The sequence below is a fragment of the Pangasianodon hypophthalmus genome, chromosome 24 (assembly GCF_027358585.1).
Source record: "Pangasianodon hypophthalmus isolate fPanHyp1 chromosome 24, fPanHyp1.pri, whole genome shotgun sequence".
Taxonomy (NCBI): domain Eukaryota; kingdom Metazoa; phylum Chordata; class Actinopteri; order Siluriformes; family Pangasiidae; genus Pangasianodon; species Pangasianodon hypophthalmus.
In genome coordinates, this window is record NC_069733.1 from 5,591,056 (window position 1) to 5,603,897 (window position 12,842).

General features: G+C 38.1%; 1 protein-coding gene across 3 annotated transcripts; it reads right to left on the minus strand.

Annotated features, from left to right (window-relative positions):
- Positions 1–318: 318 nt before the first annotated feature.
- On the minus strand, positions 319–9,479 carry LOC113542489 (group 3 secretory phospholipase A2). 3 transcript variants are annotated; one of them, XM_026940063.3, is made up of 7 exons: positions 8,097–9,468; positions 7,744–7,876; positions 6,969–7,103; positions 5,457–6,331; positions 4,412–4,532; positions 4,139–4,258; positions 319–1,006 (listed from the first exon to the last, which is right to left on the minus strand). In XM_026940063.3, the coding sequence occupies exons 1-7, from the start codon at positions 8,752–8,754 to the stop codon at positions 826–828; spliced, it is 2,223 nt and encodes a 740-aa protein (XP_026795864.3). In that variant the 5' UTR covers positions 8,755–9,468; the 3' UTR covers positions 319–825. The 3 variants fall into 3 exon arrangements, with proteins under 3 accessions (XP_026795864.3, XP_053084854.1, XP_053084855.1); XM_053228879.1 differs by having other exon boundaries at positions 8,070–8,190; XM_053228880.1 differs by lacking the exons at positions 319–1,006; positions 4,139–4,258; positions 4,412–4,532; positions 5,457–6,331 and having other exon boundaries at positions 6,338–7,103; positions 8,097–9,479.
- Positions 9,480–12,842: the final 3,363 nt, after the last annotated feature.

A 12,842-nucleotide genomic window follows, 5' to 3' on the forward strand; every position in this document is an offset into this window, starting at 1 on the left:
GCACTTACTGAAGATGAATGAATGAACAATATGGGAAAACAGTTATCTTAGTTCTAACATAAAAACATTCTCAGTAGATCTAATTTTTTTATATATTATTTTCTATCAAAAATATATGTGCCAAAATTATTGATATGCCTAAGAAATATTTGAAATAAATGCAAACAAAATGTCATTTGTGGAAAAAAAAAACGTCATCATCAAAGACAAAAGAACTTCCAACACAAAAGACACATATACAGTTGAGGTCAAAAGTTTACATACCCCTTTCAGAATCTGCAAAATGTTTATTATTTTACCAAAATAAGAGGGATCATACAAAATGCATGTTATTGTTTATTTAGTGCTCAGCTGAATAAGATATTTCACATAAAAGATTTTTACATATAGTCCACAAGAGAAAATAATAGTTGAATTTATAAAAATGACCCCATTCAAAAGTTTACATCCCCTTGATTCTTAATACTGTGTTGTTACCTGAATGATCCACAGCTGTGTTTTTTTGTTTACTGATAGTTGTTCAAGAGTCCCTTGTTTGTCCTGAACAGTTAAACTGCCTGCTGTTCTTCAGAAAAATCCTTCAGGTCCCACAAATTCTTTGGTTTTCCAGCATTTTTGTGTATTTGAACCCTTTCCAACAATGACTGTATGATTTTGAGATCCATCTTTTCACACAATATTCCATTTGTATTTATATTCATCAGAGGAACCCAGGCTTAATAGCCTGGGTTCCTCTGATGAGTATAATATGAAATTAAAAAGAAATTTACACATAAGAATACTGATTTTAAATATTTCCACTCAGTCGTTTCCAGTTGGCACTAGTTAAGCACCATGCTTTACATGTTTTGGGCTTCTAGGACGTAAAATCCTAAGACAACGTTTGTAAAGTTGATTGGAGCCTCTTTTATTTGTAGGTATTTTTCTATTTTTTACTGTAACCTGACCTTCCAGTTTGATCAGTGAAGATTCTAATTCTGTTGCCGTGTATAGGATGGTAGAACACCTATGAACATAAAAAAAAAATTTTGTCACAAAGTAAAGCTGAAAAGGAAAATAAATGGTCTTGTTCATTACCCGAGGATTCTCAAACCGTTTTCAGCCAGGGACCCCTTTAACTGTAAAGATTTACGTTATCAACAAAATCCAGCTATTTAAGTATTAGGCACATTATTTGAATGTGTACAATAACAAAATGTCTTGTCTACACAAGACTTGGCAAGGAACTCCAACTACCAGTCTGCTACCTGAACTAAAAACATGGCCAACAAGAACTCCAGTTCCCAACCCACCTCACAGCCTACAGAACTCACCTGGGCAATCTGGTCTCAATAAGGCAAGCCTGTCTCATCTTATGAAGGCTTCATAGAATGCTTTCAACAAGTGTTTGATCACTCCCAAAAAGAAAAGGAAATCAGGGAGAAGCTCCTCTACATCAAGTAGGGCAAGCGGAACATTGCTGAGTATGCTCTAGAGTTCAGGACACTGGCTGCCTGCAGTGGACGGAATGAAACAGTGTTAAAAATGCAGCATACTGACAAGGATTACATCCAGATATCTTAACGGAGCCTGCCTGCCAAGGCAACCAGGCCACTCTAGATTTGCTCATCGCCATCTGTCTCGGCCAGCTTCTGAAATGGCAAGACAGATCACCCACTAAAGAAAACCCCTCTCCTAACCCAAGCATCATAGAGCCCATGCAGGTCAGTCAAACTAAGTTCTGTACCTTTGAATGGCACCGGCGGCAAAGTGGAGGACTTTGCTTTTACTGCGGCAGCTCCAAGCACCAGGTCATTCAATGCCCTAAATGTCCTCTACCGCTGGCCATGCAACCACTTTGTGAGCAAATTAGCTCATCCCATTTCTCAGCAAGGGTGAGTCTTATTCAATTCATTTCATGCCTAGTTATTACCATAAAAGTACAGATAAGACACTCAGAAGGTTGCTCCATCATTTCAACACTGATTGACTCAGGAGCAGAGGGTAATTTCATAGATTGGCTCTAGGAGACAAAATATGCCTTGCCACCCAACCTGTCCAGTCACCACTCCAAATCCAAGCCTTCGACGAGGGCCAATTGGAGGTGGTGCCATCACGCACCACACCAAACCCATTCAACTACAAGTCAGCACCTTCCACCAAGAACATATATCCCTCTTCATCACCACCACCAAGTTTCCCATCATCCTTGGTTTTCCCTGTATGCATGTTCGCAACACACAGATCTCCTGGGCAGAGAGAGAAATCATCCTCTGGTCCCCTCACTTTCATGGTGGATGCCTCAGAACCCCACAGCTTCTGACCACATCCACCTTCATCAAGAGTCCCTGAACATCCACTCAGGTGGAAACTAACAACTGTTACCATGAGTTCCATGATGTGTTTAGTAAAGCCAGCGGCTTACCCCCTCATCGTGCTTACGACTGTGCCATAGAGCTCATGGTAGACATCACACCACCACGCAACCACATTTACCCATTGACAGCCCCTGAGAATCAGAAATGAAATGGAAGACTAAATTGACGAGGTACTTTAACAGGGCTACATTTGACCCTACATGTCGCCCTCATCAGCAGGATTTTTTTTTTTTGTGGAAAAGATAGGGGGGTGAATTGACTATCGGGAATTAAATCAAGTCATCATAAAGTATCATTACCACCTTCCACTGGTTCCATCAGCCCTAGATCAAATCTGAGAGGCGTGCATGCTCAGCAAGCTGGACTTGCGAAGTGCACATAACCTTATCTGCATCAGAGAGTGCGATGATTGGAAATCAGCCTTCAGCACCAACTCTGGCAACTCTGAGTACTGCATCATGCCTTATGGCCTCTCTTGTGCACCTTTAGTGTTCAGTGTCTCATTAACAACATCCTTCAAGACATACTAGGCAAGTTTGTGATCACCTACATAGGCGATATATGAATCTATTCCATCTATAAGGAGTTTGCTGACAGATGCAGAAGAGAGGACCCAAGCTATGAACCAGGCAACCCAAGACCTCTAATTAACGAAGTGACCTAACAAGCTGGAATTGCCCCGTCACTTTTGCCTAGCTCCATCATTCATGTCCTGATTGAAAGCTGACACCCCAGGCCCACTAGCGGCTAGTGTTTCACTTACAGCAACCCCAGAAACCCTTGACATTGAGTGGCAACCAGCTTCATGTCGTCAAGGAGGTCCTCAACTCATGTCGTAAGTGCGGCAATCTCCACTATTGACTGGGAGGGTTAAGGCCCAGATGAACGATGCTGAGTACCAGTCCAAAATGTTCTAGACCCCCTCCTTTGCAACAAATTCTATACCCGTCACTCTGAACATTAAGCTTCTTGAGCTAGGCCCAAGAGACAATCTACTTCTGGAGTGAGCTGTTTGAACGGGGGGTCTGTCATGTCTACATCATAATCAGCAAAGAACTCCAATTCTCAGACTCCACCCCAAACTACAAAAATGGCCACCTTGAACTCCAGTTTTCAACCCAACTCAGAGCCTATAAACATGGCCAACATGAACTTCAGTTCCCAGCACACACACTCTGTCACGTTCACAGTTCCCCGACTACCTGGACTTTATCGTTGCTCACCTCTACATATACACACACACCAACCACCACTCTGATGTTCATAGTTCTTGTTCCTGATGTGCCATTCCTTAGTCACAGTGTTTTGATATCCTGGTTATTCTTACTTGGCTTAGAGATTTAGAGGTTTAAACTAGGTTTAGAGATTTTGGTTTTCCTAGTCTGTTCTGTTTGCTGATTGCCCATTCGCACATTTTTTGACCACTGTTTTTGTCCTACATTCCTGGATTGTGTGCATCTACTTCTACCACATGACACAAAACACATTTTGATTATTAAGTTTAATTAGATTCAGGTTGACATTACTTATAGGCCTATTTGTTTTTGAGTTATTGAGGTTTGGATTGAACTTTCAACTCAAGTGACCAGTCAAACAAACTTGATAATTACAATAATTGAATTATTAACTTTGATAATGGTTGTGATATGCTGTACCCCCTGGCTATGCTTCATGGACCCCTTGGGGTCCCTGGACCCCAATTTGAGAACCACGGGACTAAAATGCAAACCCAGTGCAAAATGTTTGTGCACTGGTTAATACATTATTATTCATTTCCAAACCTTGTATCATTGCTGCATTCCTTGGTATTTGGTATTTCAATGCAGGACATGGACACAAATTTCCATAGAAGTTTCTCCAGTAAAGCAATGCTCTCCAGTTGCTTTAAATGTTCAGTCAACCTGTGAGGAAGAAGAAAGTGTGAAAGGGGTGGTGGTGTGCTGTATGATTAAGCAGTTAGAAAAAGTACATCAAGTACATTACAGGTAAAGCATATGAATCAACAGTGTAATGTATGCTTGATTGTTTTTTCTGTTACTGTCACATTTAATGACCTGTGTATGCAATCGCAATGGTAGATTGTAGTTGTCTCTGTGTTATGATGTCCATATAACTTCTCCATGGGATGGATCCTATATTTGCAGTCATCCAAATGGCTGGTTACATCACATATTGCTAGAGAACAAAAGCAATAAATCCACAGCTGTCTCTGTATCTGAAATTCTAGGTGACAAATGTGTGTAAATATAGTTGTACATGTGTAGAAAAAAGAACCATTTTAGGGCACTGACAGCTTCAGCCAACTTGTTTCCACTTGTCAACCTGTCAATAATCTAGAAATCTGACTTCTTTTATAAATACAAATATGTGCAATTTGCCAAAATGATTCGATCAGTGAAGAGGTTTTCGGCTGTTAAGTAATCCAGGATAGGATAAGTAGTTTACTAATCTACTTATAAAATCTGATATTTGTGAACTTGCTGTTATTTACTATATATACAGCCTTCACAACAATGATTAAAATATTCATAATAGGAGTGTGCTATAATAATTTATTTATTGAAAACCTAGATAAAAGATGTATAAGTGCAAGTTTAAAGTGCTTCAAAGCTATAAATGCAATTCATGTAATCTACTCTCTAAGACTCTCTAAGAACACAATCGTTGAAGACTCTTACCTTACGGGTAAACTGATTAATTCCCAAATAGTTCAACCTGAAGCATTTTGTAAGAGCATACATTTAATTCAGAAATCCATTAGCTTGAATAATGACATGGTCCAGAGGCGCCAACGCTTCACTGGTATCTCAGGAATGTTAAGATATATATATATATAGACACTGAGACAGAATACAGTACATACCTGTAGCCTCCGGTCATGGCTGCTGCAGTTTATATTTGCAATACATGACAATAGCTAAGATGTAGATGCATTTTCAATAAAAGGCATTCTTCACTCTATAATAATAAATGCTATTATGTCTAATAATATAGGAAAACAAATTTTAGGAGCCACTTAATACAAAATCATGATATGACTCATTTATTACTCTTAACTACATAAAGGTACATAAAAATGCACATAAATAAGTGCTTTACCTGTTGATTTATAAGTTGCAGAGTTGGTGTTATTCGAAATCTTAGGTAGTTTGCTGACTTCAGCTGTTTTTTGTTTCATTTCTAATTTGCTTGTGTTCAGTTGGTGACTTCTGCTTGATACTGCATTGGATGCCTTTTTTCTACTTGGAAAATTTGTCTCCTTTTTTGTTTGTGACATGCTTTCAAAGAATTTGTTAGTCCTTGGAAGTTTGCTAGCCAGAGATAATGTTATGAAGTTTGGAGATACAGTGCCATGTAAAGATGCACTGTCCTGCTTGCCATCCTTTCCCCTTTGTTGTTTTGGCTGGAAATGATCACCTCCATGTGGGCCAACATTCAGCTTGGATGTTAGAGGTTTATATCTTTTGATGAGCTTGGTTTGTACTGTGGTAATGGGCCATTGAGTAATGTTTTTGCTTTTGTTTGGTGTAATTTTCTTTGATGGAGTAGCCATTTGTTTTGTAGGTGCTATAGATGTTGTTGTGTGCACATGAACAGTACTTGCTGCTGTTGAGAATGGAGTTCTTTGATTTATAAGTTTAGATTTCTGATGGAACAATGTTGTGTTAAAGTTCATCAGGCAATTTGGCTGTCCTGTGGTAGACGTTGGTGAAATTGTCTTTGGTTTACTATAAGGCTGCCCAATAATTTCACTCAAGAGAAATGTATGCCCTGCTGCAGAAGCTCCTGGAACATAGCTCTTTTGAGATGTTGATTGCTTTCTTTGTTTAAGTTTGATCTTTTTTTGTTTGGTGGTAGCTGAAGGTTTTCCCTGACAAACTGGTGGCTCAGGAATACCAGCGTTTGAAGTCGTGGCATTATATATTGTTGGATGTTTGAGGATTGCATAAGGGGCAACCTTATCTGATGTGCACCTATAAGAAAAAATTAAAGACCTGAAGACCTGTACACGAGTCAAAAAAATTTGCATTTTTTTTTTTAAATTGTTAACAGAAGATGATATCTTTGACAATGGAAATGGAAAGGAATGGGAAGGGAATAAAGATGAGGTTGTGTTGCTAGAGGGCACAAAGAAGCAAGTCAACACATGCAACCAAATGTTTAACTTAAGATCTTTCAATATCAGTGCTTCACTTGTCTTTTATGCCTTCCTGAGTCCACAATGACATCTATATATTATCTAATAATAAAATTATGGAATATGGAAAGCAAAACTTACAGTGGTAAAATCTATGTCTAGGTGATTATTTGAGTCCCTAGAAAAGCTTACCTTAATTTTAAGAAGAAGCTTGTGATAATTACCCTTAAAACTTCACAGTAAATTGTTTAGATCAATTAAATGCGAATAATGTCAGACATTTCTTACAGTAGCTCTTCAAAAAAAAGTCTTCAAGTTTTGTGGTTAAACAGAACCTCAAAGCTGTTTTAGTCCACCCCTGACTAAAAATAACAGTTGTTAAAATACGTTAACTAATTCTAAGCAAAGAAGGCTGTTTAGTTGAATCACCCTGTTAGCATTTCACTCGACTAATGCACTTATTCAACACTCACATTCCAATCCAGTTGATCTTGGTGCACCTTCTCTTCTGGATAAGCTCAAAGCAGTGGAGTTTAAGGATATTGAAGAATGTATAGCCCACCATATTTGAGACTGTGTCATTAATGTCTAGAAGGCACTGCTTAAACCTAATAAATAGGTAAAGACAAAAAATACACAAATTTTGATAGAAACTTCCTCTTTAACTGAAATTACAACACAAAAATGAATTATGTGACCAGGCTGACAGGGCATTCTAAAATATGCTATTAGACCTGCATAAAAAAAAAAAAAAAAAAAAACTTCATAGCTATTTGCATGGCTATTGAAAATACATATGCAAGATATTTCTGACTTTATACCACTCTGTCGATCCAGACACCAAGTTCACTGAAATTAAATGGAAAATAATGCTGCACAGTTATACAAATCTGAAAAGGGTGCAAAACAGTAACTATGCTTTGATACGAAAATATATAGCAGTATACCTAAATGCCGCCTAACTACCTGCCATAAACTTAAGAAAACTAACAAAAGTATTTAAAGAATCATCCACCAAACGTGAAATGTATTTTATATTGTGTATAGAAACATTCTTGCAACTTTATTTTTTAAGATTGATCTTTTCAGTCATTTTAAAATCTTCCGTTTCATGCCCGTACGAGAAAGAGAGCTGCCTAATATACAGGTGACAAGATGATAAATTATTACTCTCAGGAGTCTTGCTGCGAGCTATAAAGATGTTTTGGATGGAATGCAAACCCATGCCCTAAGCGAAGCAGCTATTACCTGTAGTCACAGTCGCAGTGTGAAATGGTGAAGAGAGTTGGGTTAAACACGCCGAAGTTCACAGTGAAGGGGCGAATGATGCTGTCGCAGTGATCATGCTCTCGGCAGCATCTGTCGACACGCTCAAACATACCTACAAGTAATAAATAACACGAAACCAATTTACAGCGATTATTTTTGCTTTCCGGTATTATAAACTGAATATATAAGTTTGAAGCAGCGAGCTTTCTTAAATCATTGAAAGTTTTGTATTACAGAACGATACATTTGCGGCAACTTTACTAAATTATTTTGTATGAAAGTTGTGACGGAAAAGTATTACTGACCTTCCAGGTAAGCTATAGCCTACTCACCCAGCTGCTCGTAGTCACCAGCGCGGCTTCCGCGGCCGCACCACAGGGTCCCGGGTAAGATCCAAGCGCGCTTCTGGCGTATTCTGGTCTCAGAACCCACCTGATAGCCTGTGTCTAAGTACTTATGCCACCTGAAGTTGCCATGGGCAATTGGTCGAAAGTCACATGGACTGTCAGGCTCCAAAAGCAGAGTTATATTGAGGCGCAGAGATGATGTTTTATGTAGATCCCAGATGCCTCGTTCATGACATACTGACATATAGTTTTGAATCAAAGCTGGCTCAGCGCTTATAGAACACTCTTCAACACGATGCTCTGCTGTCCAAATGGTCCAGTAAAGAAGAACAGATGCTACCGCAGATGGTCTTCGAAGAAAACTACACTGAGTGCGTCCAAGTTCGGACTTCGTGCGAAAACAAAAAATCTCGTGGTTCCTGGTGTCCGAAATTAGAGCCCTGGAAGAGAGCACAATAAGATGTGCCAACTGAAGGCGAATCCCAGTTCTCATGGTCAAGAGATAATCGCGTGACAAAAATAAAATTAATTGGACCGCTTTTTCCAGATAAGGTAGGCTATTAACATCTGTCTCCGGTAATCGGATCACAAGCGGACGGCGCAAAATACCCGTGTAGAAGTAATCTGGGACGCCTGTGGCCATACTACATAGTGTGAACGCTAACGCGTCTCGATGCGACTCCTACAGCCGCCTAATCACCAGTGTTGCCAAGTTCGCTGTTTTCACGCTCAACCCAACTACCTTTGTACTCTTCAGCCTGCTGATACAAGTAACGGGTGGATTTTATTGTCCGGTTGATTAATTTTCTATAACAACAATAGGTCTGACAATAGTAACAGTTTAATTAGGAAAAAACATCCGACTGCTAAATATAAACAAGTCTTTTGAGTTTCCGCTTGGTATTAGCTAGTAGCTTATTTGGGTTTGTAGGCGACATCGGGTTGCTTTTGGCATATTTGGCAACCCTGTGTCTGACGAAAAGCGATCACAAGTGGTCAGTGAGACGCAGTCGAGACACATGAAAACAGCAGGTGTGAACGGCTACCTGTCTTGGCTGTCCTCTGGTGATCGGAACACCGATGTTAATGCCAGGTCTGAACAGCGTTAGACACAAAGAGGCAGACTCTACAGGCTAACCGAGCAGGCAAGATGCTTGTTTCAAACTTTATATGTACTGTTTACCCAAACTGTAGTAGGAAGACTGATTTTTCCCCAAATTGATTCTATTCTTCACTGAATCATATGGAAAGTGTCAAACTTAGCTTAAGCTTTTAACACGAAGATGTAGAGGTAGGTCATTCTTGAACTGGGTAGATTTTCACACACCCTCACCACAGAACACCCAAAGGGTGTGGTCTGGATTCCATACATAATTTACAGTCCCCTCCGAAAGTATTGGTAAGGCAAGGCCAATTCTCTTGTTTTTGCTATACATTGAAGCTATTTCTGTTTGAGATCAAAAGATGAATATCAGATCATAGATCGGAATTTCAGCTTTCATTTCCTGATATTTACATTTAGATGTATTAAACAACTTAAAACAAGGCAACTTTGATGTCAGACTACCCTTTTTGTGAGCAAACGTACTGGAACAGATAGTCTTAAAGTAAATTAAATAACACTTAATATTTAGTTGTATATCCCTTGCTTGCAATAACTGCATCAAGTCAGCGACCCAATGACATCACCAAACTGTTGCAAAAAATTTTTTATTTAATAGATTCAGTGTACAGCAATGGGTACTCCGTTAGTATCAAATTATGCTAATTCTTTATGGGAAACTTTGAATTGGATTATATTTTTTCTAACTATATATTTACACCATACGTTATGTGTTAGATGAGATATACTGATGATTGCTTTATGATTTGGGATGGAATGGAATGGAAATAAAATTAAATTAATTTATGCAATTCTTAAATTCAAAATTTATCAATTTACAATTTACAGTGGAAATACATGAACTTCTTAGATGTCTACTTAACCAAACATAATGGGCCTGTATCTACCACCATTTACCCTAAACATACAGATAAGAATTACAGATAACAATATTACCAGTATATAGATATACATACAGATAAGAATTACAGATAACAATATTACCAGTATATAGATATACATACAGATAAGAATTACAGATAACAATATTACCAGTATATAGTTACCTTCTCTAGCCCCCAAAAACAGTGCACATATAAGCCAATTGCATAGATTAAAGCATTTTTACATTACAGTGGAACAATTTTCTATTCAGATAGGACTTCTCATACAGTGATTTCAAATAAAAGGCATATATTTTCCCCCTGATCTTTTGTATTTACTACACACTGAATACAATTTGAGATAGTTTGAGATGAAAGATGAGTAGTTCAGAATTTCAGCTTTCATTTCCTGATATTTACTGTATATCTGGATGTGTTAAACAATTTAGAACATGGCACCTTTTGTTTGAACCCACCCATATTTCAAGTGATCAAAAATATAGGAAGATGTGCCTGTCAAGTATTGCTTGTTGCCCAGGTGAGCTATGTTAGATTGATTATTTTGACAATTAATAGCTTTGAATGTCTACACTTGATTTGAGCTCTGGGGTTTGCCTGTGAAGACTGGATAAAGGATAAACCCACATGAACACCAGAGAGCTGTCTATGGGAGAAAAGAAAGCATTTTAAAGCTGAGAAAAGAGGGAAAATCGAAGAACCATTGCACAAGCATTTGGCATAGCCAATACAACAATTTGGAATGTCCTGAAAAAGAAAGAAACCACTGGTGTACTAACAACCAGATATCAAACAGGTCAGCCAAGGAAAACAACAGCAGTTGATGACAGAAACATTGTAAGAGCTGTGAAGCAAAACCCAAAAACACCAGTCAGTGACATCACCAACAACCTCTACAGGGCAGGGGTGAAGTTGTTACAATCCACTGTTCAAATATGACTAAGAGAGCAGAAATATAGAGGCCATACCACAAGATGCAAACCACTCCTCAGCAGTAAGAATCAGAAGGCCAGATTGGAATTCACAAAGAAATACAGAGATGATCCCGAAAAGTTCTGGAACCAAGATTAACCTCTACCAGTGTGAAGAAAAGACCAAAGTGTGGAGAAAGAAAGGATCTGCTCATGATCCAAAACATACGAGCTCTCTGGTCAAGCACGGTGGAGGTAGTGTCATGGCTTGGGCTTGCATGGCTGCTTGTTGAATGGGATCAATAATCTTTATTGATGATGCAACTGATGATGTTAGCAGCAGAATGAATTCAGAAGTTTACAGAAACATATTGTTGGGCAATTTACAGAGAAATGCATGCAATCTAATTGGGAGGAACTTCATCATGCAGCAAGACAATGACCCAAACACACTGCCAACACAACAAATTAATTTATCAGGGAAAAAAGTGGAAGGTTGTAGATTGGCCAAGTCGATCACCAGACCTTAACCAAATTGAGCATGCATTTCACCTCCTGAAGAGTAGACTGAAGGGAGAAACCCCCCAAAACAAACAACAACTGAAAGAAGCTGTGGTACAAGCCTGGAAAAGCATCACAAAAGCAACAGTTTAGTGATGTCAGTTATTGCAAGTGTCGTGGCAAATACTTCTGCAAATCAGAATAAGAAAAATGAGTTACAAAGACAAGGGGTTCTGGATGCCAAAAATCTAAAGACTTTATTGAATCAAATAACAAAGCCGAGATGGTCTGCAGAGCATCTGATTTACATAATCGTGGCCCATGCTTTTATACAATTCTAAAACAATAATCTCATTGGATGGAGTTTTCTCTTTTTTCTTTTAATCACACATCTGCCTCTCATCACAATTATTTCACTGTCCCCTTATCTTAGTTTTAACCGTAGCGAGAGTTCAGTCAGTTTATGTTTCAAAAACAACATTAGCCTTCACCTTAAAAAACTCCATCTACGAGGTCACACCAGTACGTTCTCACAGAAACATCCCTGCAGGACCACAGGCCTAGAGTCACCTTTCTAAATCCACTAGAAATGGTACAGTGTAGTATATAAATGAAGCTCTAACAGTTAATACATGAGGTGATTTAAGGTCACTTTTGAATACTGTTGCATAGATACTGATTGATATAATACTTATTAACAAATGATACATACAAGCAAGGGATATGCAACAAGTGTTAAGTGTTATTTACTTTATGACTATCTGTTCCAATACTTGTGCTTACCTAAAAATTGGGTGGTCTGCCACCAAAGGTGCCATATTCTAAGGTTTTTTAACACATCTAGATGTACAAAAGTTTGAGGTCAAAAGTTTACATCCCCCTTTCAGAATCTGCAAAATGTTAATTATTTTACCAAAATAAGAGGGATCATACAAAATGCATGTTATTGTTTATTTAGTGCTGACCTGAAGATATTTCACATAAAAGATGTTTACATATAGTCCACAAGAGAAAATAATAGTTGAATTTACAAAAATGGAATTGGATCAGCACACAGTGTTGAATTTTATCAAATGTGTTGCATTATGTTCATAGATAGATAAAATATAAATGTAGATTCCAAATTGTAGTATGGTTGATGTTAAAAATAATTTATTGACACTAATGTGGGATCGTATTCCTTTTCGAAAATTACCACAGGAATTTTAAATAAAAGTGTAATTTTAATAATTACAAGGTTTTTTGGAAATAACTCACATTATGCTATTCTATACACAACATTACACTCATACAGTGTATGACATTACACTCATAC

Coding starts and splice junctions, on each gene's coding strand:
- LOC113542489 (XM_026940063.3), bottom strand. CDS start 8,754: ATGGCCACAGGCGTCCCAGATTACTTCTACACGGGTATTTTGCGCCGT. Junction 7,104..7,743: donor CACTGCGACTGTGACTACAG/GTAATAGCTGCT, acceptor CCTATTTATTAG/GTTTAAGCAGTGCCTTCTAG. Junction 4,259..4,411: donor CATTGCGATTGCATACACAG/GTCATTAAATGT, acceptor TCTTCCTCACAG/GTTGACTGAACATTTAAAGC.